A 21,820-nucleotide genomic window follows, 5' to 3' on the forward strand; every position below is an offset into this window, starting at 1 on the left:
AGCGGTAACTGTATCTCAGCTTTATATCGTTCAATTTGTGTCTATGCTTATTAGCTTTCTTTGGACGGATTGTAATTTTGTGTACATAAACATCCACTTCTATTAATTAGAATAAATGTGTAGATTGTACTGAAATGAATAACGTTAGGTTTAATTTTGAATATTAACACTCAATTTCTATGTGTATATAGGATATATTAATTCTCATATACATATGTATATATCAGCTATACAGTTTAAACATTTTTAATTAAGAAAATATATGAAAAATAATGCAGGTTGTTAAGCAACAGGTGGGAGAAAATTGTAGAGGTGACACTGCACGACAAACTAAGACGAAAATGAAGAATAATAAAACTGCGATTTCGCCTTCGTTTTCTAATTATTCGGGATTGAAGATATCCCCGAAGCATGGCAACCCGCTAGCATCGGTGCTTCTTGCAGTCTTTAGGCGCGCGGGAGAAAACGCGCCTAACATGATACATATTTCTGTCAAATAAATCAGATCCTCTTTTCAAACAAGTTCAACAGTAAACACTGTTACGTTTTGTTTGAATAGTTCGTTTCATTTAAATTCTATATTATTCACTCTGAAATTCAGCGAAAGCCGAATGTGTGATCTTTATTGTTCGGCTGTTTGTAGTCATCTAGTTAAGCGTCGAACGTCCTACAGCTGTTCGACGCTCGCAAACTTTATTTGAGTTTCGTACAATTCTGAAATTTTCATGCATACGTTTCGTTGCTCGAGCCGGAAAGTTACGTTCAGCCATAAATGTAGATCCGCTACTTCATGCAAATGAATCATCTAAGTTTAGTGCCTTGTATAACTTGCGCTAAGTATAGGAATCTCTCGCAGCCGCGTTTTTGAAGTTACTGGGTCACGGAGAGGTTTTTCGTAGCGTTTACGCAACTATCCGTGAACGGGTGGCTTCGCATTACGTAATTAAAATTTAGTAATGCATCCTGGTAGCAATATTCCACGGTGGTGTTAATCATATCACCTCTCCGGTATTATTCCTTTCAGCGACTTTCTAATTACTGGAGCTTTGCTTAACGCAAAATGTTCGCCTAATTTTATTAAACCTAGAAAAAATTATTAGTAAAAATTGAACTTTCCATTCACAAAAATATTTATTGCGTGGCTTAATCTTTAGTAGGAGTAATGGTAGTATTTTCGAAATAAATCGAAACATCACGGAGCCGAACAAATAGAATGTCTTGGTGTACGTAGACGCGTATAATATGTTCTTGTTGGAGCAAGACAAACATAATCGTGAATTTCGCGTGTGAACACGATAGCGACTGTGCATCCCGGCGAGCACATTTGGACAAGGCCACTTGTGACTGCGGTTTGACCTCTCAAACTTTGCGCATTGTGATCCGGCGGGGGCTCGGATCGAGCCCCGTTGTTTCAACTATCAACCCCGATACCTAACGTGAACGGAACCGGAGCATAATAAACAACAGATCTGATTCTCTGGTAACGGCGTGGCTCCTGGGGAACGAGAGGTATCACGGCCAACTATTCTAGAAATAGTTTGCCGCGTGGAATGGTGTTTGGCCACGATTACCGGTGATCGTTCAAACATTCAGGATTTCCTCGACTAACGGGCCGCGTTTGTCTACCTTGAGCTCCACCGGTGCATTTTCCAAGTGCACTTTCACGCGTTTGCTCCCTCCTTTGACCGTAAGTCGATCCCCTAATCGTTACGACCCTTGCTCGTTGTTCAGTGAATATATCTCGAAAATGATTACTTAAAATACTACGTTATCTTACCTTGCTGGATGTTCCGAAATATTACTGCAATATTAATTTGCATTTAAAAATGGGTTTCCTCCTGATTTCCTATTGAAATTTTGATTGCACAAATTTTTATTAAAATAATTTGACAAAGGCTATCTTTTATAATTGCAATGCTAACAAAGCAATAGTAACAATGAATTAGTAGCCCTTTCATCAGACTGTCGCGAAATTCCTCGATCACCGTGAAGCGTAGAAAGTGGTTGGCGAAAGGTTTGCGGGGGTGCGAGGATGTAAAAGAGCCATAGGGGGTTGAAGGGTCTAGGGGGGATAAAAGGTCTGAGCCGGGTTTACTCCGCGTCATCAGCGTAATTGTATGCGAGGGAATAAACAAAACTATAAAGCTCGCGGTTCGGATTACTTTTCCGCAAGTTTCCGCCCCGTCCGTTGACCAACCCTCTGGCACCGCGTCTCTTCACCCCCGATAACCCTCCGTTCACAGCCATATTTCCCCTTCCCCGAGCTATCGTTGCCATTCCTTCGAGCTGTTTCCCCCGTTTCTAAAGCTCGGCTCTTCTTCTTTTCTTAGCCGCTTCTCAGCCCCTTCTCTCGCCCCTTGTTCTATCCTCCTCGAGAGGACGGGGGTGGATGTTTATGTCGGCCCCTCTGTGTGCACGCGCGTGTGCACACGCGGCTGTGTGTTTGTATCTTACCACACCACACACAGTTTGCTTTCCTTAATGTGCCAAGACTGTGTGCGGAGAGACACACAACCGAATCTCAACCTCCTCCGCGGTTGCTTTTTATTTACTCCATTTCCTCCTTTGTTTACTCGAGGGCTCTCCCAACCCCCGATCCACCCCGCGCACCCTTTCTCCTCTTCCGAATGTTTTCTCCTTCGGTTTTCCTCGACCATCCACGCCAGGGACGAGTCAAATCGTACGAACGCCCCGCGCGAAGCTAACTCTCCCCTGCGGACGCTACAGAGATTAGGGGATGATCGGATGATCTAGGGGGAAATTTCGGTGACCCTACGGGGGTTGGTTATCTAGAGCAGGCAGGGAGACAACAATTTGTCCATGTTGCCCCGAATCGAGTCCTTTGTTACCGCTGACGTTTGATTTTTCAGGGAGGGGGGGGGGGGGGCGAGTGTATACTATGAATTTAGGATGATGTCTAGAAGGGTGCATAGATTTATGACTTGATTTATGGGGATTGGAGTTGAATAGAAATTTGTTTGTCTTTGGCGAGGATTTTTATAGATATTGAACTGCTATTATACGCTCCGTTATGTTACTTAATGTTGTTATTTTCCTATGAACTTTGGATGATGTCTAGAAGAGTGGCTGGATTTGGGGTTGATTTGTGGAGACTGGTGATGAATAAAAATTTGTTTGTTTTTATCCAGGAATTTTGTAGATGTTGAACTGTTACTATTCGCTTTGTCGTGTTCTTTATTTTTATTAATTATGGGCTAGAGAATGTTCCAATTTTTAAAGATATTTTCAATGTTGAATTTGCCAAAAATTTCGGAATTTAAGTAAAAATAGGTAAAATCTTTCGACTGTTCTATGTTCGGAGTAATCGGAAGAAGTAAAAGTGAATGTCCCTCGGAAAGCATGAAATACTAGCATGATCCGAAGACTATAGGGCAAAGGGTGGCACACAGGAGGGTGTGAGTGCGCGTCGGTGGGGAAATAACGCGGTGCCGGAAGCAATTCGGCTAACTTTTAGCGTCGCAACTGCGGGACTTGGTCGGAATAGTTGGCTGGTACGATTATTCGCGTAATGAATATCGTTTAATTCATGGCGTACGCGCGGAGTATGGTCTGAGCCGGAGGAAATTGTATTCCGCGGCAAGATGTAATGCGCCAGTGCGATTATGTTAAGTACGAGCCGCGCCAAGCTGTGCTCCAGCTTTTTAAAACTCCCTTTTACTTTCTATGCTCGCGCCGCCGGCGATCGTTAACTGTTTGACTACTAACAAGCAAGCTAACTTATCAGTCGACTTCTCAGTACCTCCGAATTTTTAATGCCACCGGCTGGCTCGAAAACCACTGACCATTTTAAAATGGACCAACCCTTTCAATTTTTCAATCTCGCATTTATTCTTCCACAAACAAATTCGAATTTTAAATAGTGCTAATACTCTAAAACCCTTTTCACTGTATGAAAGCTAATTTGAAAATTCACCTGTGACATTCAAAAGATAAATATTGAAAATATTTCCAGCAAAAGTGTAACTAAAAGTATCTGTAAAGCGAAATTAATTGATCTCCGAGGACATATTCTATCATCCCTTAAATGGAACCAGATACTTCGTCTAACCTAAAACAAGATAGCTAAAAGGAGAAAGAAATTTTTATTTGGCTCCTGCGTCATGCAATCAATGCAAACATTTTTCCGCAGTCTGACCAATAATTTTTAATAACGCCTCAGGGTGCCTTCGAAGGGCTGAACTTCAGAAAATTCCATTTCACACCAAATCACAGCAATTCCCGCAGAAAAAACTTGGAGGCTCTGAAGCTAAAAATTGGGTAGCAGTTGGTAGTTGGTAGTGGTGAGGGTGAATACTCGAGTGTGTACACTTCCCTCCAGCGCCACCCTCGAGCAGCAAAAGGGTTGGGGCTGAGTCGAGGGATCCCGGAGGGCCAGAAGCAAGAAGCTCTCCGAATCAAAAGAGTCGAATGTCACAGGTCCCCGATAATCGATCACGCGGCCGCAAAGAAGGAAGTTCTTCCCCCTCACTGGAGAGGGGGGTTGTAGCAGTGAAAAAAGAAAAAGAGAAGAAGAGAAGTGTAGCGGGGGGTTGTAATATTCGCGGATCGATGGCTCGTTGCGGCCGTTGTAAAGCGTGCGTGTGCTCGAGGGTGCAGGAACGCGTACCACGCCTAAGTTCACCAAGTCAAATAGTAGAGGTTTGCGAGGGGGGTGGGAGCTTGGGAAGGTGATAGAGGGTTAGTCGGAAAGGGTGCGGAAGAGTTGCCTTATGCGGGCTGAATTGTAAACCAGTCTGAACTTTCTGCCTTCTTTTCTGGTCGTTGCCCGAGGATAGGTTGAAGTGGGGTTGAAGGGCGGCGGGAAGGGCTTCCTTCTTTAAATTACATTTGACCACTCGTTTGGACACCCTCCCCGTTCTATCTTTCTCTCTCTCTATCTCTTTCCTGCCCTATCCGTCGGCCTCGACTCTTCTCTCGCTCTGTTTCTCCCCCTCTCTCTCTCCCACTCTGTGCTTTATCCCTCTGCTCATTCTTGCTCCTCCATCCTACCCCTACCAGCTCTTTCATTCCACGCAGACCGAGCCAGGGAATTCGTTTACTACCACCCTTCCGTGCATCTTCCCGGTTAGCTCCAGCGTATATTCTCGCTAGATTGTTTTGGCTGGAAGCACCAATTGTATTAAGAAATAGAAGGAATGCTCGAGCGAGACGCTACGCTCGTGCGCTCTCTTATGGATTAGTTTCGTACGAATTTTTAAAGCGCGCGGACTAAAATTAACCCCTTGCCTCCTTGCCAAGGAGGCAGGCTCGCGACAAAGATTTCAGACAGAATCTACTGACTATAGTCGGCTGAATATTCGCACACTCTTTAAAAGACCATAAGTTTTTAAATATCGGATCGGACGACTTGGATTTATTTTTTAATACATTAGAACAATATACCACACGACGCGAAACAGAAATTTTGGAAAAATTGCAATTGGTCGGAATTGCAGAGAAAATTCTAAAAGTTGTTTTTTACAACTAAATGTGGGCCTATATTCAAAATTTGTAAAATCACGTAGATCTTTGACAATTGGCGAACGTCTCCAAAAACTGCCACAGAATTAGGAAGCTTCTACTTCACAGTTACACCTTAAAAATATTTATTTACGATTTTTCTTAGATTTATCCACCTTCGAGTGAGAAGTGTGCCGGCAACTTTACAGGAGCATAAGTTACAGAGCTTTACACGACCGAACTTGGTCCTGGTTTTTGTTCCATAAAACAGCGAGAAAAAATCGCACATCAATTTTTAAGGAGTCGTTGTAAAGGGGAGACTCCGATCTTCAAATCTATGGTGGTTTCATTTACGAGAAAAATTGTTGAAAGTTTCTGCAGGGGTTTGAGTTCGCGGCAGTTTTTAGGAAAAATATGGTCTCCGGTGTACCGCCTGCTCGTTTATGCGCGGCATCCGTCCACGCAAACGATCGCATTACCGAATCGTTTCGAACACCTCAGTAATTTCAGCAGCAAACCGTCGGTTGTATATCAGGCTCCAATTAATATCACGAAAATGTTTCGTGAGCCATAAGTCCGAGCATGTTCGAGGCATCCCCGACGGTCCGGTCGGTTAGTTATAGACTGATTTGATATGCCCGTTGATAAAAGAAAGGCAGCACAGATACTATCTACACCGTTATTTGCCCGGTCTTATCTGGTAAAGCAGAACCGGCGAGCCGCGGACTATAATTTCGTACGTATGGTCGATCGATATTATGTTTAAACAGTATCAACCTCTCCTCTCGGTTCTTGCTTCGCCCATTCTCTTTCGTTCTCTTTCTTTCTCTTCGAAACCTTCCACATTTCTCTCGCGTCTCTTTCATTCGTAGTCGCGAAATATTTACTTAAATTATCAGAGCATGTTACTTTAATTCGTCTTCGCTCGGTTTCGTCTATCAGCGGACGGGCTTGAATTTTGATCAACCCCTCAGACTTTCAATACGTGATTCAATTTTCCTTCGACCCCTCCCGCGACGCTCCACGTGCTCACTTTCCCTTGTGTTAAATTAATTCTCGAGATTCTGTCTGATTTGGTTTGCCGCTCCTTCCACGGTCTGTTAAGTGCCCCGACGCCGTTCCGAATTGCCTCCGCTCTCATTTACACGTCGTTTCTTTCATCCACGCTGCGGATATTCCTCCGTTTTTGCCGTCTATAAATTTCCTAAATAGCCTAAAATATTCAAGAAGATTTATACAATTTTTATTTTATCTTTACGACAGGAAGCTTTCCAGTCAGCAAAATAATTCCTCCCTTCACACTAGTGCCTACAAAATAATCTAGGAAGATGGGAATTTTGTGAAAATATCCATATACTTTTGTAATAACTTTTTCAAATTTACAGATACTCTACTCGCGGAACCGTGCAATTGATTCGTCGTTGCATTGCACAGGTTCGCAAATGAATTTCGTTTTTGCAGAAACACTGCAATGTGTTTTTCTTGAATTTAATATTGGCGCCGATGTAAGAGAATAGAAAGAAATAAATGAACGTTAGAAGCTGTCTGCAAGGTACACGGAAGTTAAAAATAATTTATGTCGGCCTGGTAGCTGCCGGGTAAGATTAAATCGCGTCAGGGTTAAATATGAAGATATGCTCCGCTTGTTCCAGCCGTTTGTAGAGCCCTTAAATCCTCCTGCCACCCGGCGGTAATAATTCTAAAGTGATAATAGAATTCACGAGACGTAGGGTCGAAATTCCTTCTTCTCGGATCATTAGATCCTCTTCGGGGATCCTTCGCAGCCCCGGAAACTTCCCTTCGATTCCCTTCGATTCCCATTGGCCGAACTTACCTCCACTACAAATTATTATTAAACCGTGAGCCATCAGCAAGTACCCAAGCACACCCTCCAGTCATGGTAATCGGACACCTCCGGGCACGGAGGCGAACCATGAATTATTGAAAACTCTCCTCGTTGAAAATTATTCCGGATCGATCTTACAGCAACACGTCGATGCGTGAGTGCGTGAAAAAAGGGGTAGGTAGAGAGAAAAAAAAAGGGGGAAAAGAGGGAAAATACCGGCAAGTTTTTCCCGGTGGCAAATGTGTTCGAGCAAGCGGGATAATGGGGGTGCAAGAGACGGGAATGGCCGTTTCCATGGGACACCATAACAAGGCTAACAATTTGACGAGAGAGCCCGTCGTTCGACGCTGATTGCATAAATGCACTCGTCGTCCCTCGTTGCTTTGCGTGCACTTTCGATTTCTCGATCTCGACGCTTTTCAAACATTTGTGCTCTTCACGCGATTTCAATGGCTTGTTGAATAAAACACGTTTCTTCAATTCAACTACTGAAGAATTCCTCGCTGCTTCCCTTACAATTTATTATTTCTCTTGAATGTACTTACACCTTTAAATATTCCTCTTAAAATAATTTTCAAAAATTTCTCGTTTTTCCTCTTACCTTTTAACGATTCCCTTGTTTCTCCTTTTTTTATGCTTGAAATGAACTCGCTTACTCATCTATTGAATTCGACTTTCCTATTGAATCAGAAATGGTGAATCTTTGTTGAGGCTCTAATGACTGTCGCTGTGCTAACCATGTCACGATCATTTTGAAAAATCGCTTTCGAAAGTAGCAGTTAGCCGAAGTCAGAAGTACGCTTCCCTTCGTGGTTTCCGTAAGTTGTAGGTAGAGAGAAAAAAAAAATATCGAAGTTCTGAAAATATCGATTTGATTCTGGTAGGGACGATAGCGACAGATGTTCCGAATGTGCATTATAAAAGGAAGAGCAATCGGTCCACTAGTTCCCAGGAAAACCGTGGAACAGTGTTGGAAAACTTAGTTTCGAGAAAAACGCGTTTAAAGTTCTCTGCACCCTGCGTCGGGCATTTGAAACATTCAAACCCTTGCAACTCCGACAATTTATTCAACATCGATAAACCGTTCGATAGTCATACTCCCCAGGCAATAATAATGAGGAAAAGAAAAATGTTTAAAATTTTCTGCACCTCGTTTCTTTCCTCTAAAATCATTTCTCAAATAAAGACGTGAAATTTTATATGGAATCGATCAGAAAAATATGAAATTTTATAGGGAACCAGAAGGAGAATTTAATTTCACTTCATTTGCAACGTTGCAGTTTAATCTGTGACATTTTTCTCGAACAGGGGAGGTATATTTAACGTATCCATTACCGGCATTTTTTCACATTAACAGAATAAAAAATCCTACTCTGCACGACAAGTGTCAGGCATGCATAAAATTAATGCGATACTCTTGTATCAAATATAATATTAAATGGTATGTAAAATACAGAATCGTGGCCGTCTCGCGTGTGTGACAGCGAGCATGTTAATTATTCCCGCTGTAATGAATGAAAATTACCCAGGAACATTTCAATTTACATATTTAATTCAAGTATAATGCATGTACCTATATCACATTGGGTCGAGATTTCTACGTTATTTTAACCTCGTGACCCTATACGACGAGTATAGTCGTCAAGAAATACGATCAATTAACTAAACAATTAACATACAATCAAAACTAAAACCTATTCGTTTTTAGACCCTACTTTGAGTCAAAGACAAAGTGAAAAAAATAAACAGAAAAATTGAAGTGTTTTCAATTTTTCTGTTTATTTTCAAAATTCCATTTTCAAAATCGAGAAATACCACCAACTCGTAGGAGATTAAGATTAAGATTAAGAATGCAAAGGACCCCGGTGGCTCGTACAAATTTCTTGGTTGTATCGGCTGTGTCGGAGTCGGCGAATCGGGTAACGAGCACACGCAATCGCATAAATTATCCAACGAACGCGTCGAACCTGTTAACTACCGATTCGATTCAACTCGGCTCGGCGTTGTTCGTACGTTCCCATCGCGTGACTTTTCCGCGTTTTACACCGCACGGAACCGGCGAAGTAGCTTCTGTTGCCAGTGGTTTCGTTAATGGAGTATCGGCCAGAAATAATTACGGACGGATGGATGACTTCTCCAACGTTTGAGCATTGAAAACACTTCGATCGAACCCTTCAACTAGAATTAAATGGACGCCTTCACTTGATATTCGCGCTGGCTTTCACAACACCCCCTCAAAGATCATTCGTTACGTGCGTATCAAAATGAATATCGCAGACAATCTTTTGCGTGTTTCTCGTGGTAGCAAACATGTCCAAAAATCGCTGTCCGTTCTAAATCAATCGAGCATCGACAAAAATACGAAAATTGAGATCCAAAATCAGCTTCAGGACCGAGAAACTCTTCGTCCACGAAGGACAAACAACTATCTATTTTATCCACCAATGATTCGCCGCAGTTTCGCGAAAAATTCAGCGTCCCGGAGGCTTGTCGCGGGTCAAACATCCTTGAAAACACTACTTAACCCGTGGCCCTTATAATTCACTCTCGGCCGTTCCCCGATTAAGTCTACCAACAGGAAATATATCGCTTTCTCTGTCAGATTAATCCTCTTCCGGCTCGCGGGGCAACACAGGTTCAGAGGAGCAGAAAAAGGAAGCGCTTGGAGCAGGGTTTAATTCGCAGACGGGACGCGGCTAAGATAAAGTCCAGATTAAGAAAACTCGCCGGATATTGCGAGGCTAATATACGAGTGGCTCTCGTCTCGGAATTATTTCCATTTTTTTCCAACCGTGCTGCTTCGTTTTCTCCCTCTCTTTTCTTTTCACCCGTTCTGTTTCGTTATTTTTTCGGGCGCAGCTGCGTTTTTCCTCGCGTAGGTGGCCGGGCCCGTCGATGGTAGGCTCACGGTGGTCGCGCAAAATTTTTCGAGCAGACGGTTACGCTTCTTCTTGATTACGCTGCTAACGGAGGGTCGACGGAATGGCAACCGCTACGTTAAGTGGCTCACGGGAACGACGCTATTCAGGGGTATTCGTTTAAACGGGACGTGAAAAATGCGCCGGGAAAAAGGAAATCGTATTACGACGCGGATGAAAGGCGTGGGAGGATTCTGTCCGGGAGAGTTTCCATCCTGCGGACCTTCGTCGTTTCGAAAAAGATCTGACTGCTGTTTTGAGCACACGGACGCACCGCGTAGTGAAACTGGATCATATATCATAGATCCGTAGATCCGTAGATCCATAGATCCATAGATCCGTAGATCCGTAGATCCGTAGATCCGTAGATCTGTAGATCCATAGATCCACAGAGATCCATAGATACATAGATCCATAGAGATCCATAGATTCATAGATATATAGAGATCCATAGATTCATAGATCCATAGATCCATAGATCCATAGATCCATAGATCCACAAAGATCCATAGATCCATAGATCCATAGATCCATAGATCCATAGAGATCCGTAGATCCATAGATCCATAGATCCATAGATCCATAGATCCATAGATCCATAGATCCATAGATCCATAGATCCATAGATCCAGAGAGATCCATAGATCCAGAGAGATCCATAGATCCAGAGAGAGATCCATAGATCCAGAGAGATCCATAGATTCATAGAGATCCATAAATCCATAGATCCATAGAAATCCATAGATCCATAGATTCATAGATACATAGATCCGTAGATCCGTAGATCCATAGATCCATAGATCCAGAGAGATCCATAGATTCATAGAGATCCATAGATCCATAGATCCATAGATCCAGAGATCCAAACATTCATACATTATAGATCACATTCATTAGTTCATGTTGTAATACATGTTGTAATACACCTCGGCGTCCATTCAAAATTTCAGGTTGCTGAGCCTAACTAGCCAAGGTATTGTGGCAATATCTTCAAAAAGATAGGAGTTTCAATTACTTCTATTTTGAACAATTACACACGAACATCTGCCTTTTTTACTTGAAACGTAGTAAAACGAAGCAAAATATAGTTTCATAAAAAATTGATGTCAGAATAAACGTTACTGGACCGTCATGATCCAACTTGGGTCCTGAACGTGACGACGAGTTGGACCAGGCACATGACGTTAACACATTGTTGACCGGATGCAATGAAATGGATCGTGCTCCCCGATTTTTACTGGAATCGTAACAATTGAGATATAGATGATATTCATCCAGGTCGCTGACAGCCGAGAGACGAAATAGTGCGTTTCAACCAGAAACCTTGGAACTCGATTATGATCCGAGGGGTTAAAATCTGCAGTCTACTGAAAAACGAAGACCGGTGAAACCGCGCAACCCCTTCACCGTTCCGCTAACAAATCTCCGGACCACGATCGTTTTCGCGCGGAGTTTCGGATCTCGCAAATCGCGGGCGTCGTCGTCGACCTAATCCAACTAAACCGGCCGAAGAAGTCTGGCCGCGGAACAATAAACGCGTTCCGTCAGGCGGGTCGGTTCGCGAGCAGAATAAACCGTGTTGTCGGCGGCTGTTGGATGGAAACAAGCGACGGGGTCCGAGTTCGGGGAACTCTGAACGAAGAAACTCCTCGAAACTAATGCGTCCAAGTAGACCAAGCGAGGACCTGGGTCCGATAAAAGATCCGGGATTCGGGTCAAGCAACAGCGTTCCGCGCGTTTCACGAACGACGCCGCGCGACGGGGGGAAGGCGTCGGGTCGCGTCGCCCCGACAACAGGTGTGGCAATTTCGCAATTACCGGCTTATCGCGGTTAAACGAATAATACTCGAATTACAATGCGGCCCGGAGGAACCCACCCGCGGCGCGTAAAACGCCGCGGCGGAAAATTGCGACGCCACGGAACCAGCGGGAGGGGCAGAGCGGGGAGACCGGCTGGTCGCCGGAAGTTTGAAGGAGTTACGGGGCTAATAAACCTCTTTACTGCGTTACGAAGGAAGCCATCCACTTTATTCCGCGGCGCGCCTGGCGGAATTGCCGTTTTAATAAAAAGTATCGCGCAACGGGGGACCAAGGTGCGAAACGTGGAAGTGGCCGGACCCCGGGCAGAAGCGGATCCGCCGCCGAGAGGAGTTCACGCTTAATCCGACCATAATTTTCCTATTAAAGTTAACAACGTCTCCCGCGACCCCTGGGCTGTTACTTCACCGGCTGTCGTTGAATATAGAAATTTCGGTTAACCATAATTATACCGTCGCGCCCCGGCAACAATCCTCGCCGAGCGTGAATTATTAATTCCCGACCCCCCGATCTCCCGCAATTACCAGACGTTTATTCCGCTACGAGGACGATGCGAGAAAAAAATAACCTCTTCTTTATAAATCTCGACAATGCCAGTGTACAAATGTCTGTAATTTTCAACCCCCGTGTGGGTAGTACGTTTCCATCAATCTTGATCGTAGATCTTTATGTAAATTCTCCCCCGTCTAGCAAAATGCGAAAATTAATTTTTTCGACAATGTTAAAGAAGGCTACCAATAATTACTATGACAAGACATGTTCCAATTGGTTTTCGTAACCTTTTCTAAACATTAATTTATAATGTAACATTTTCCTTAACGTCATCGCTTTCTTCAATATTTATCTAATTCTTTGACAAGTTTTATATACAGCGAACGGTATTTTAAGTACCCAATTAATATGGACACGGCATAATACAGTGTGGGCCATCGAGCGAAAACTTTTTACCGGAGGCAGTAAACCGAGGGATCAAGAGATTCATTATACCGATTACTCCTTCAACCGTCTTTCACCTCGTAAATCCTAACACAATTTGTTACACTCGGTATATCACACGGTATACGTAATTTCACGGCAGTTATGCCGTTTCACGGTATTATGAAAATGATTTCTTTTCCAACACTGCAGTCTCGGGAATATTCCCGGTCCCGCGGGGCCGATATTCGCGGCGAGACAATGAAGCGGAGTCTCTCATTGGACGATCGTGGAGCGACTTCCCGTTCGGATTGTTTAGGGACCGATTAACGAGGCTGCGTGAATCGATGGTGATCCTTTCGAGTCTCGAGACCAGGCGGAAGTTTGAATGAGACCGAGACACATTGCCACGTAACTCGTGGGATTTCTGCATTAATTCGCTGCAAATTGCGCAGATGGAAATACGTATGCGTGGTTCAATGAACAATTATCCCGGTCCGTTTTTATCCCTCATAGGCAATAATAAAAATTTTCTGCGATATTCAACGATGCACTACAGAGTTTCAATGTACTCAAATGTAAATCTATGATCATTAGACAAAAATGTGATTTATGACAAAAATGAGTGGCTGCAATTTGACAGTAAAAATTTGAAAGAATAAAATAGTAAACCTATTACTAGTAATAAAATGAATAAGTAATTTTATAGTAATAAAATAAAATAGTAGACCTAGTAAAATTATTAAGTTAAGTGGCTCCTATATTTTATAACGAATGCAAGAAATCTTTATATTGCAGAAAGATCTAACGAAATTCCAAGAACATAAAAGTCCACGATGATTGTTCTATTTACAGAAGTTTGAAAATTGAAAGTGGGTACCCAGGTACCGGGTTGCTGACATAAAGGTCAAGCAGCGCGTATCTTTACCGGAGTTCAAGGCAACGAGAATGGAACGTATTCTCGGAACAGCAAAAATAGTCGGAAAACAATTCGGTCGGGTGTCGGAAAGAAAAAAAAAAGGTATCCATTGAGCGGAGAAAGAGAGGAAAGGATGGAGAGGAACGAAGAGAGTTTCATTTGGAGGCGGTGGACACCCACAAAATGGAATTCTCATTCCGTCGAACACTTTATCTTCCGCATTACCACGTCTCTTTCAATATTCATTACTTTTTCAATCGGGACCGCGCCGGCTGCTCTAGTCGTTTTTCTATATGCAAATTTTTCTCGCGGCCAGGGTTCCATCGCAGGGACGTTTTAATGCTCTAACCGTATCGAATAGTTCGAGATTCCAAGCCTCTCTACCCTCCTCTACCCGCGCCGTGAACAATTATTGCTTCGGAGCCGGGTTCTACTAGTTGACCCTCGTGGTCCACGCGTTCACGTCAAACTCTCTTTCTCCCCCTCTCTTTCTGTCCCTGTATCCCTCTCTCTTTCTCTCTTTTCGCCCCCCTCTACCCACGGTCTCCATGGTCTGACCAAAGCGCGACCCATTCCACTTCGGACGGTGACCCATATTCGATTATCTGGATGCATGCCATCCAGTCCCGTACGGCAAACTAATTGCCTCAAATTGGAAAACTTTCTCGGCCTATCCTACTCTCGCTCCGTCTCTCTCTCTCTTTCTCTCTTTTACTCCCTCTCTCCCTCTCTTTCTCTCTCTCTCTCTTGGGTGATCTCCTCCGCGTTGTCAATCTCCCGTGCTCCTCGTGTACTATCCCCATGCATGGGAACGATCGTTCCCCGTCGATTCGCTATAGTAATGGTCTTCAAACTTTCCCGCCTCAACCCTTAACACTCCGAGTGGCCACGCCGCCCGAAAATCGGAAACGGAATTGTTTGTAGTGACCTAACCCTTTCCTTGCAGTTTTCGACTCGTTCCGGATAGTTTCGATTTGCTTGATCATTCTTGGATGGCGTTGTACAGTCCCGCAGTGATTATTAGACTGTGGATCTTTATGCAAAATAAAAATTTTCTACCTGAATTGCAACAAACCGGAGTGAAATAGAAATTTATTTTCTTTCTTAATATGTTTAATAGGTTGAAAATTGTCGAATGTTTTTACTGTTTTAAAATACGCCCACCCATTTTTGTCATAAATGCATAAAATCTGTCAGCTGCCGACAATTTTTCACTAACTCCTGAATTTAACTACAAATTCTCTCATTTTATCGTGTCATCAATAGACTGGGGATTTTATGCAGTTATTACAAAAACACAATTTATTGAAAAATACAAGAAAGGATAGGAGGATGAACAGAGACGAACTATTATATTAGCTCACTAAAATGATTAAAAGAAACCCCAAATGATACAGAACTGATCTAGTTTCGCGGCGTTCCGCGATCCGGCGGAACATTCTCGGAAAATTCCTCGGCCGAATCATTTTGTAATAATCGACTGATCGATCACTGGATACGGGAAAAGTTCGATTGATCGATGCCCGCGACTCCTGCGCGCCGGTGATGGAGCTTCAAAGTTTCGCCGGAAGTTGGAAGATATGCGAGGCCGAGGAGCTGGTAAATTGCTAATATAACGTGCATCGTTTTGCCACGGGGGTATAGCGGTTCGAGAAAAAAAAAAGGAAGAAAAGAAAAAATAGAAGAAAAATGGTAAAAGACTGTAGAAAGGAACATGTTTGAAAAATTGGACCGAGGACGACGTCACGCCGTAAAACGTAGAAATCAGTGCCACCCCCTATCGTGGTTGCTTCTTTTTTGACGAATTTATTCGTGTTCTCTGCGTCGTCGCGTCGCCGCTTTTACGTTCCCCTCCTGCTCGGCCGACGTCGGTTTAACGACGCGGGAGGTCTCGCAGGTGGGTTTCGCGAATTTTTCAGATATCGTGCCGCCGACGATTACGAGGTTTCGTATTTTATTCGCGACCGTAAAGCGTTATTACGATTCCTACGATCCCTCGGATCGCCGACGCTTATTTATCGGCCCTTCCGACGAACGTTATGCCGCCCCGCTTTAACGAGGCTACATTCTGTCCCCCTAATGTTCCGACTTCGTCCGGTCGTGACATTTAATTAACACAATCGCCCCCGTTTTGTTTCCGCGACGGAAAAAATTGTTCGGGAGATCGGCGTCGCGGTTTATTGACAATTTTGTCGACGCGACACGAAAGTTCCGAGAGAATTCGAGACGCGAGTTTTGGGGAATATATGTAGAAAATTCTGTAGCCGAAATCCTGAAATTAACGAAGTCATGGTTGTTCGAAAACACAATCTGTGAATCATCTGTGAAAACTTCTATCGTTAGGATGTGTGGTAATTTCATTGTAGTATGCACAAACAATGATTAGCGAATCAGACAATGGCGTTCATAAGCTTTAACGTAGTTGATCATTATTGACAAGACTTTAATAACAATGTTTTTTTACTGTTCTGCAGAATCCGAGTCCAACTGGGAAGAATGGTGGACTTACGAGGGAATCTCGGGTAAGTTTTGCAATTCGAATACAGATATTCAATGAAAATTTACATTAGACTACACAGAATTGTTAAACGATTTGGTACAAACTCTTCAACTAATTCTTCAACCCGCTGTTCGATTTTTTAAAATGTAAATCATTCTTCGAGATATGTTTAAAATTACGTGGTGCCATTTACAAAAATATCAATGACCTCAGAGAGTTCGTATATCGAGGTCATAGTATGTAAACAGCTGTTTTTACCTTTATTTCCAACAGGAATTTATTTACATCTAATTTGAATACATTAATATAAGTCTCGAACATTCTAGATGATACGAATGTGCGAAATGTGCACAGAATAAAAATACCAGAGATCGCAAAATAATATTTACTGTATTATAATAATACAGAATACAAAAAAATTTATTTTCTTTCCTTTACAATTTTCAATGACAGCGAGTGCAACCGAATTCACTGTCGATTCGCTGATCGCGGGAAGCGTTGGGAGTCATTTGAGTCAATATGTAAAGGAATTTTCATCAATTTTCCGAGTTAGCGGATAAAGTAATCGGCCGTGTAATCGCGAATCGATACCTGCCCGAGGCGTCTGCAGAAAGAGAAACTAATCGGCGCGAGTTAATTTCCATTAATAGTCGAGGATTTCACGATCGATTGCGTTAAGTTAGACGAAGGAACTCCGCGTCTTCGTCTGGCGGAATAATGAGATCCCCGGGCAGACTCTGTTGGAAATAAATCTTTGTTGCGCTTTCGCTGCCGATTGAGTGTCATGGGGACGGGGGGGGGGGGGAGCTAGGGGGTGTAATATTGAAAAAGTTTTATTGAGAGATGATATCACCGGACGATTACAGAAATAAATTACTCCTCGAAGACCGCTTGGAAGACCTTTGCGTCTGTCCGAGGCGTCGCCGGAACCAGCGGACACTTAAAACGAAGCAAAACTTTAAAACAATTAGCGTCGACCCTCGCACGGTCCTCAACATTGAGCACTCGAATAGCGACACCGAGACACCCCTAAAAATTGCCATACAACCATCGAAAACAATTTTTACACTAATATGTTTGTATCTAAAAAAGTACTAAAAATTTAAGTGTTGTAGTAGTAAATAATAATAATAAATAGACTGTGGATCTTTGTGTAAAATAAAAATTATCTACATCAATTACAAGAAACAGCATATTAAGTTTTCTTTCGTTCTTCATTGATTTTACAGTAAAGTCTTGATCGAAGCCCAAACCTCGGGTCCGTGCTGTGACATAGATCGTGTAGGGCTACTGTTTTCTTGTGACCGTGTCTTTTAACATCGTCTATGTTAAGGGAATATATTAGAGTTTAATAAGCAGACTGAGATCTATGAAGTTAGAATGAAAATGAGTGTAGCGAACGTTTCTAATTATCTGGTTCTGTTTAAAAGTTGGAGGACTGAAGAAAACACAGTTGCATCTTGGAGGTAGAGTAGAACGTTTCCAGGAATTCGTTCGGAGAGACTGCATCGACGACGATTTCGCCGCGATCGTCGTCGGTGAACGAAGTTGTTCGCCTCGGAAAAATTCGCGCGGTAAAAAGGAATTCGAACGAGGTCACGGGAAATTTCGGCCGGTTTAAACGAACGTCCGTTTAACCAAGTATACGGCACTGTTTCTCTTGTGGCAGCTGGCCCGCATGGCGTAGAGCAACACTAAAGTTAAGACTCTCGAGGCTCTCGCACGACCCTATCGGCGCCCTGGCTTATTTTTAATAAAAACTGCGACCCCCAGCCGGCGGGACGGGCGAGATTAAAAAATTCGTGCCGGCGCCACGAGCCACTCGATTGCCTCGTAACTTAAAATTAAGAAAATTAGGAGGCTCCGAGCCGCCGCGCCGGCCCCGCACCATGATGGAAACTGATCAACGTTCTCTGTCCCCGGCGATTTATATCTCGGCTGTAGTCACGGGACGTGATGAACGAAACGATCCAACAAGCCTTCGGAGATTTATGCGATACCATTTTCTTGCACTCATTTCGCCGGACTTGATCCATCAAATTTGCGATTTTTCCTTTTTCACGACAAGCGTATCGTTCCTGCTCGGTTATTACGTTTGAGTGGATGCTGCGGATTTTTCTGCAAAATATAAAAGTTGTGTGCGTCGATTGCAAGAAGCAGGAGTCGCATATTTCATTCTTTATTCAATTATTTCTAAGAGTTGATGATAGACAGAACAAATTATTCTTCTGTTAATATTTTGTTTTACTGTAAAATATTAACAATCTCCCATAAAATTTAAATGAAATGAATATGTTGAGAGTGAAGGATTGAGATGGAAACCTTAACGATAAAGGGAAGCGTCTGCTGCTTCAGAAAAGAGATTATAATTGAAAAGCATGCGCTGTTTAAAGGAGGCAACTTTCGCGAAGTAGAGCGGGTGATGGCCCAGGCCTGAATCTCCATAAATCCTTTCGGTCCAGAATTTTTCTGTCACCTGGTACACGCCCGAACGACTTCTGTGACTTATTACCCCCATCGATGGAGAGGGGTCAGGGGTGGATTTTTGGGGTGCACCGAGGTTTCATATCAAGGACAGATGGCCGGGCCGTTTTACAACCAATAACTGACTCCCTTCGCAGAGATATATGTCTGTAGCCATCTTCCGCCGTCTATCCATACGTATACTGCATATCCTTGATTTCAGCTCGAGGCTGGTCTCGAGAAAAATATCGCTTTAGACTTCGCTGCCGTTCTTCTCTCTCTCCACTCTTTCCTATCTTTCTCTAGCTTTCTCTTCCCTTTTCTCTCTCACTCTCTCTCTATATATATACACGATACACTGTATATAAACGGGAAAACTGGAATGGAAGATATGAAGCGGAGGCACGGCATTCGACGCAGGAATATAATTTGTTGCCGAGTCAATATTGCCGGGGGTAAATAAGACGAGGGAAGAATGGATGTTGATGTAGTCGAGGCGTACGTGACTGATGTAACAGAGAATGCGAATGAAATTAATGTTTTAGACCGAGACTAGCTCGAGTCGAGATGTAACCCGCTGCCGGGTTAAAATGAACTCTTTACTGCCCCGGGACTCTAATGTTTCTTTCTGCTGAACCTCCTGCACGGTCTCTCTCTCCATTTTCTTGCTGAAAAATTGCATGTACATTCGCTGCGAATACATCAGCTGACGATTTTGTTTCATTCGACAAGAAATTTGTTGTTTTTAATACTTGATCATTTGAACGAATCAGAAATAATATCATAGAATTTTTAATTCTTCGAACACGCTCACTATTTCGTATCTATTCATTTTTTATTGGTCTTGTTATAACGGGTAAACGCTCGATTTAGATACAGGGTTAGATTTTTGCTGGATTTTTTACGCGGAAACAAAATTGATTTCTCGAACTCGTTACGAGAGAGGTCGCTCTTGAAGCCGTGTCTGCGTGTTTATAGCGGCGGGAACGAGGAGTGGCCATTAAAGAAAATATTTTTAATTAACTCCCTTATTTACGAGCTGAGTAAAAATCTCCACTTACGCGGGGGCCGTTCGTGGCGCGTTTAACAAGTGTATCATTAAGTCCCGGCGGATATGTCAGAGGGGAAAGAGAGCCGCGGCTCTTCTCGCGGCAGAAATTTCATTTTCACTTCGGAATAGTACTTCCACCGGCCGGAAAAGTGCTCTCCAAGTACTGGAGCAGGCCTGGCAATGCTACCAGTTGCGTACACCAACGCGAAAGACGAGAACCACCCGGAGACCGACTTAATCCGGCCGCCGGAAAAGTTCCGTGGTATTGAAGCTTTTTCGTTCTCACTTCGTCGAATATTCCCATCGACTTCTTCATCCCCCACCCAATTTCCTTCCCCTCGCCCACCCCTTAAAAATATTCTTTCGCTTTCCGGCCGCCATTCTCCCTCCTTTTTTCCTTTATCTTCCTTTTTACCCAGTAATATCTGCCTCCCTTATTTATTTCATTCTTCCTCCATTCTTGTTCATTTATTTGATCGCACGGTTATTATACAATTTGTTCATTCGTCTATTCATTTATTTAGTTACTTATTTATGCATTTCTTTGTGTAGCTGTTGATACATTTATTTGTATATTCAGAGGCTTATTTCTCCACTTATCTATTTATTAATATATTTACTTACTTAAGCATTCATTTCTCTACCTATTTTTGTCTACGTATCTATTCACTCATTTATCTCCCCGTTTATTTATTTGTTTGTTCCATTTCCACTTTGCCCTGTTTCACCTTCGATGGTCCGATTTTTGTTATAAAATTCGCAGTCCAATGTTAACTCACAGCCACCTGGAATAAAATAGTTTCTAAATAGTCGTACATACATTATTTCCATTAAAGCCACAATAATGTTAAAAATAATTAACACGACACTTCCAGAAGAGAACAATCAAAGTGCTACCTCTCGTAAATCTCGAGTGCCATAATTTACCAGACTGATTTTCGTGTAGGAACAAATTGCGAAATCTGCCTGATTCGATCCTGATACTGTCCGGCGGGAAAGCTCGCTGCGGAATCGACGCAAAATGATTCATCGAACACGCGTTCTCCGCGGATGAGAAAGATTATCGATGTCGAATATTTACGCGTCGGTTTCCGCGAATTCGTTAACGTCGAATCACTTTGTTACACGGAACCATCCGCTGCGAAAGACGGCAAAAAACGTGCATCGCCGATGCGCCGACGATGCACCGTCAATTGCATAATCCCGACTCGCAACGACGCGCGAGAAAGGGACTTAATAAAATCACTTCCTCGTCGAATGTTAACATCGAGATCGACAATTAACGCAACGGTGAGAGAAGCGGAAAGAAGCGGGAACGAGGGCAAGCGAGAGACGGACAATAATTAAAAGTAATTGCATGTAAATAACATCGAGCTCTTTCTCTTCGAGCGTGTTTTCGATATTGTGCCGATGCAATCCGCGCGAGTCCCCTTCGACAGATTTATCGTTTTTATGCTGGCAACAGCGGCGATTAATGCGAGCAGTTTATGTTTCTTCTGCAGAAAAATAACGCCAACTTATTCCGTGCTCGGGACAATTTATTATTTTACGCGTAACCTCTGTTGCTGAAACGGCGACTCTTATCGCTCTGTTGACTAATAATCTTCGGAGGGAGATGAGCACTATTCGTCCGTAATACGAATTTAATTTGTAATTAAGGGTTGTCTTTAAATCTTTGGGATTCGAGACATTTTAAATGTCTGTGGTTCAAAAAATCGCTACGTATGACGGAATAAATTAACCTAAATGATAATTAATTAAATTACGAGGATATTAAAATGTCCATAATTTCAAAAATTTCCATAATAAATGGTTAAACATTGCAAGGTTCGCGTGGGCCCTTAGAATTCGGCAGTCCCAGCTTCAAAGAAGGTCGTCTTAGGCGATTCTCGTCAGATATGGATTATTCGCGAGCATGAGCGGGGCCGAG

The 21,820-nt window shown here is 43.0% G+C and overlaps 1 protein-coding gene across 2 annotated transcripts in view; it reads left to right on the plus strand.

Moving 5' to 3' along the window:
- Positions 1–21,820, plus strand: part of Carpa (Carbonic anhydrase-related protein A) — a 233,638-nt gene that overhangs the window by 113,129 nt on the left and 98,689 nt on the right. For both annotated transcript variants that reach the window (XM_076792854.1, XM_076792855.1), the window contains exon 2: positions 16,351–16,398. In XM_076792854.1, the coding sequence (XP_076648969.1) occupies positions 16,351–16,398 (48 nt within the window). The remainder of the gene's footprint in view (positions 1–16,350; positions 16,399–21,820) is intronic.

The sequence above is a fragment of the Halictus rubicundus genome, chromosome 8 (genome assembly GCF_050948215.1).
Source record: "Halictus rubicundus isolate RS-2024b chromosome 8, iyHalRubi1_principal, whole genome shotgun sequence".
NCBI classification, from domain to species: domain Eukaryota; kingdom Metazoa; phylum Arthropoda; class Insecta; order Hymenoptera; family Halictidae; genus Halictus; species Halictus rubicundus.